Consider the following 5000-nt stretch of genomic DNA (forward strand, 5'->3'; position numbering starts at 1 on the left):
GAATGAGACATTTATATAGCGCTTTCATTTGTACTACTATTACTATTTAATCAATGTATTTAGTTAATGTTTATAATCACTTATATCGACCTCCTAAGGTGGATGAACAACATGTTCTGCAAACATGCAACAGAACAATGACTTCATTTCTTCACTCAAGACACTAAACGCATGACAACATGAGCTGAAGCGTGTAAGCAAATCTCTACGATCTAAAGCTTCAGACGCAGAGAACGCACAGAGCGGCCAGCGTTCGGCTCATCGAGGGTTAGGGTCCCATACTTCACACAGTCAGGATAAAGCTGAGAGACCGCAAACACACCGAAGCCATCTCAGATCTACAGGAGCATTTATGATCAACACTGTCTAACATGATGAAATATTGATTCTTAGTGAACTTCTAAACTGCTGACCTCTACTATAGAAAACATTATACATCACAGAATCTGTATTTGGCTGATGAAAAGGAAACTGTCAAACCCTGAGTGTGATTGTGAACATGATCGGACTCAATCCCGCACAAACCTCAGGACGAGCCTCCAGCACTAAAGGTCAAGATTTAGGCGACTCGTTTCCTGTTGTGAGTGCGTTTGTTTCCTGTGAGTGTGTGAAATGTAGCGTGTAGTGTAATGTGGTGTAGCATGTAGTGTAGTGTGTAGGGTAGTATGTAGTGTAGTGTGGTGTAGCATGTAGTGTAGTGTGGTGTAGCATGTAGTGTAGTGTGCGGGTAATATGTAGTGTAGTGTGGTGTAGCATGTAGTGTAGTGTGTAGGGTAGTATGTAGTGTAGTGTGGTGTAGTATGTAGTGTAGTGTGGTGTAGCATGTAGTGTAGTGTGTAGGGTAGTATGTAGTGTAGTGTGGTGTAGTATGTAGTGTAGTGTGGTGTAGCATGTAGTGTAGTGTGTAGGGTAGTATGTAGTGTAGTGTGGTGTAGTATGTAGTGTAGTGTGGTGTAGCATGTAGTGTAGTGTGTAGGGTAGTATGTAGTGTAGTGTGGTGTAGTATGTAGTGTAGTGTGGAGTAGCATGTAGTGTAGTGTGTAGGGTAGTATGTAGTGTAGTGTGGTGTAGTATGTAGTGTGGTGTAGCATGTAGTGTAATGTGGTGTAGCATGTAGTGTAGTGTGTAGGGTAGTATGTAGTGTAGTGTGGTGTAGTATGTAGTGTAGTGTGGTGTAGCATGTAGTGTAGTGTGCGGGTAGTATGTAGTGTGGTGTGGTGTAGCATGTAGTGTAGTGTGGTGTAGCATGTAGTGTAGTGTGGTGTAGCATGTAGTGTAGTGTGTAGGGTAGTATGTAGTGTAGTGTGGTGTAGCATGTAGTGTAGTGTGTAGGGTAGTATGTAGTGTAGTGTGGTGTAACATGTAGTGTAGTGTGTAGGGTAGTATGTACTGTAGTGTGTAGGGTAGTATGTAGTGTAGTGTGGTGTAGCATGTAGTGTAGTGTGTAGTGTAGTTTGTAGGGTAGTATGCAGTGTGTAGTGTAGGGTAGTATGTAGTGTAGTGTGTAGTGTAGCATGTAGTGTAGTATGTAGTGTGGTGTAGCATGTAGTGTAGTGTGTAGGGTAGTATGTAGTGTGTAATGTAGTGTGTAGTGTAGGATGCAGTGTGTAGTGTAGTGTAGCATTTAGTGTAGTGTGTAGCGTAAAATGTAGTGTAGTGTGTAGTGTATCATGTAGTGTAGTGAAGTGTAGCATATAGTGTATTGTTTAGCGTAGTATGTAGTGTATAGTGTAGTGTGAAGTGTAGTGTAGTTTGTAGAGTAATGTGAAGTGTACTGCCCTACAAAGGCTAAGTGCAGTAACTACGCAAACAAAGAAACGGAGAAAAGGGCCTTTAAAGTTTGTATACCAGCCAGTCAAACATGTTATGGGTAGATTAGTGGTAATGCATCTCCGAAACGGAACATAATTTAACCCAGATATTTTTTCACAAGACAGAACACATGTCATAAAGCCCATTAGAAGTCTTAGCTCAAATGTGTAGTTACTGCGCTTAGCCTTTGTAGGGCAGTGTAGTGTAGTATAGTGTAGTGTATAGTGTAGTGTAGTATGTAGTGTGAAGTGTAGTGTGTAGTTTAGTGAAGTTTGTGTAGTATAGTGTAGTGTGTAGTATAGTGTAGTAGTGTAATGTAGTGTAGTGAATAGTATAGTATAGTATGTAGTATAGTGTGTAGTTAGTGTAGTGTAGTATAGTGTGTAGTGTAGTTAGTGTAGCGTAGTATAGTGTAGTATAGTGTGTAGTTTAGTTAGTGTAGTGTAGTAAAGTGTAGTATAGTGTACTATAGTGTGTTGTGTAGTATAGTGTAGTGTGTAGTGTAGTATAGTGTGTAGTGTAGTATAGTGTGTAGTGTAGTGGTGTAGTATAGTGTGTAGTGTAGTATCGTGTAGTGTAGTGCCGTAATGTATTATAGTGTAGTGTAGTAAATTGTGTAGTGGAGTATAGTGTAATGTAGTATAGTGTAGTGTGTTGTGTAGTGAGTAGTATAGTATAGTGATTAGTATAGTGCAGTATAGTGTGTAGTGTAGTATAAGGTAGTATAGTATAGTGCGCAGTGTAGTATAGTGCAGTATAGTGTAGTATAGTGTAGTGCAGTATAGTGTGTAGTATAGTGTAGTATAGTGTGGTGCAGTATAGTGTGTTGTGCAGTATAGTGTGTTGTGCAGTATAGTGTGTGGTGTAGTATAGTGTAGTATAGTATAGCGCAGTGCAGTATGGTGTGTAGTGTAGTATAGTGTAGTATAGTATAGTGTAGTGCAGTATAGTGTAGTATAGTATAGCGCAGTGCAGTATGGTGTGTAGTGTAGTATAGTGTAGTATAGTATAGTGTAGTGCAGTATAGTGTAGTATAGTATAGTGTAGTGCAGTATAGTGTGTAGTGTAGTATAGTGTAGTGTGGTATAGTGTAGTATAGTATAGTGTAGTGCAGTATAGTGTGTAGTGTAGTATAGTGTAGTGTGGTATAGTGTAGTGTAGTATAGTGTGGTGCAGTATAGTGTGTAGAGTAGTATAGTGTAGTGCAGTATAGTGTGTAGTGTAGTATAGTGTAGTATAGTGTAGTGCAGTATAGTGTTTAGAGTAGTATAGTGTAGTATAGTGTAGTGCAGTATAGTGTGTGGTGTAGTATAGTGTAGTATAGTGTAGTGCAGTATAGTGTGTAGAGTAGTATAGTGTAGTGCAGTATAGTGTGTAGAGTAGTATAGTGTGGTATAGTGTAGTGCAGTATAGTGTGTAGAGTAGTATAGTGTAGTATAGTATAGCGTAGTGCAGTGTAGTGTGTGGTGTAGTATAGTGTAGTGCAGTATAGTGTGTAGAGTAGTATAGTGTAGTGCAGTATAGTGTGTAGAGTAGTATAGTGTAGTATAGTATAGTGTGCAGTGTAGTATAGTGTAGTATAGTGTAGTGCGGTATAGTATAGTGTAGTATAGTGTAGTGCAGTATAGTATAGTGTAGTGCAGTATAGTGTGTCGTGTAGTGTAGTATAGTATAGTGTAGTATAGTGTAGTATAGTGTAGTGTAGTATAGTGTAGTGCAGTATAGCGTGTAGTGTAGTATAGTATAGTGTAGTGCAGTATAGTGTGTAGTGTAGTATAGTATAGTGTAGTATAGTGTAGTGTAGTATAGTGTAGTGCAGTATAGTGTGTAGTGTAGTATAGTGCAGTATAGTGTGTAGTGTAGTATAGTGCAGTATAGTGTGTAGTGTAGTATAGTGTAGTGTTGTGTAGTATAGTGTAGTGCAGTATAGTGTGTAGTGTAGTATAGTGTAGTATAGTGTGTAGTGTAGTATAGTGTAGTGTAGTATAGTGTAGTGTAGTGCAGTATAGTGTGTAGTGTAGTATAGTGTAGTGTAGTATAGTGTAGTGTAGTGTGGTATAGTATAGTGTAGTGTAGTGTAGTATAGTATAGTGTAGTGCAGTATAGTGTGTAGTGTAGTATAGTGTAGTGTAGTGTAGTATAGTGTAGTGCAGTATAGTGTGTAGTGTAGTATAGTGTAGTGTAGTATAGTGTGTAGTGTAGTATAGTGTAGTGTAGTATAGTGTAGTGTAGTATAGTGTAGTGTAGTATAGTGTGTAGTGTAGTATAGTGTAGTGCAGTATAGTGTGTAGTGTAGTATAGTGTAGTGTAGTGTGGTATAGTATAGAGTAGTGTAGTATAGTATAGTGTAGTGCAGTATAGTGTGTAGTGTAGTATAGTGCAGTATAGTGTGTAGTGTAGTATAGTGTAGTGTAGTATAGTGTAGTGTAGTGTAGTATAGTATAGTGTAGTATGCTCACCCAACACAAGCAGCTCCACATGCGCTTCATTCTGACCCTCCAGATCGTCGGAGATCACCACTTTACAGAAGTAAACGCCACTGTCGCCCCACTGCAGCTCACCGATGCGCAGATCAGCCTCTGACAGACAGACAGACAACAGTGAGAGAGACAGACAGACACACACACACACACAGTCAGACAGACAGACAGACACACACACACACACACACACACATACACACACACACAGTCAGACAGACAGACAGACAGACAACAGTGAGAGAGACAGACAGACACACACACACAGTCAGACAGACAGACAGACACACACACACACACACACACACACACACACACACACACACTCACACACACAGTCAGACACACACACACACACACACACACACACACACACACACACACACACACACACACACACAGAGTAATGCTTCAAACTGAGAATATGCTTTCGAATGACAGTTATTAAATGTATTAAATGTATATTTGTGGTTCTGGATGCTGATTGATATCACAGAAAAAAAGACAATTCTGTCATAGTTTTCTCACCTTAATGTCATTCCAAACCCATACGCCTAAAATAAGCAGATCATTTTAATGAATCTCCATTGAAACCCGTATATACTCACACTCGCCTTTTTCACCATTGGCTTTTGGCTTGCTTAGTTGGGGACATTTCATTTTATATTTAACAATATTATTACAACATTATTTTCCTGTTGAAACACT

General features: G+C 39.3%; 1 protein-coding gene across 1 annotated transcript in view; it reads right to left on the reverse strand.

Moving 5' to 3' along the window:
- Positions 1-4271: 4271 nt before the first annotated feature.
- LOC143751367 (immunoglobulin-like domain-containing receptor 2) overlaps positions 4272-5000 on the reverse strand; it is a gene marked incomplete at its 3' end in the record, with an annotated part of 10436 nt that continues 9707 nt past the window's right edge. Inside the window, exon 3 of the mRNA XM_077243934.1 lies at positions 4272-4391. Within this exon, the coding sequence (XP_077100049.1) occupies positions 4272-4391 (120 nt within the window). The remainder of the gene's footprint in view (positions 4392-5000) is intronic.

Source organism: Siphateles boraxobius, unplaced genomic scaffold (assembly GCF_051911475.1).
Source record: "Siphateles boraxobius isolate OS27281-9 unplaced genomic scaffold, OSU_SipBor_1 252, whole genome shotgun sequence".
NCBI lineage: Eukaryota > Metazoa > Chordata > Actinopteri > Cypriniformes > Leuciscidae > Siphateles > Siphateles boraxobius.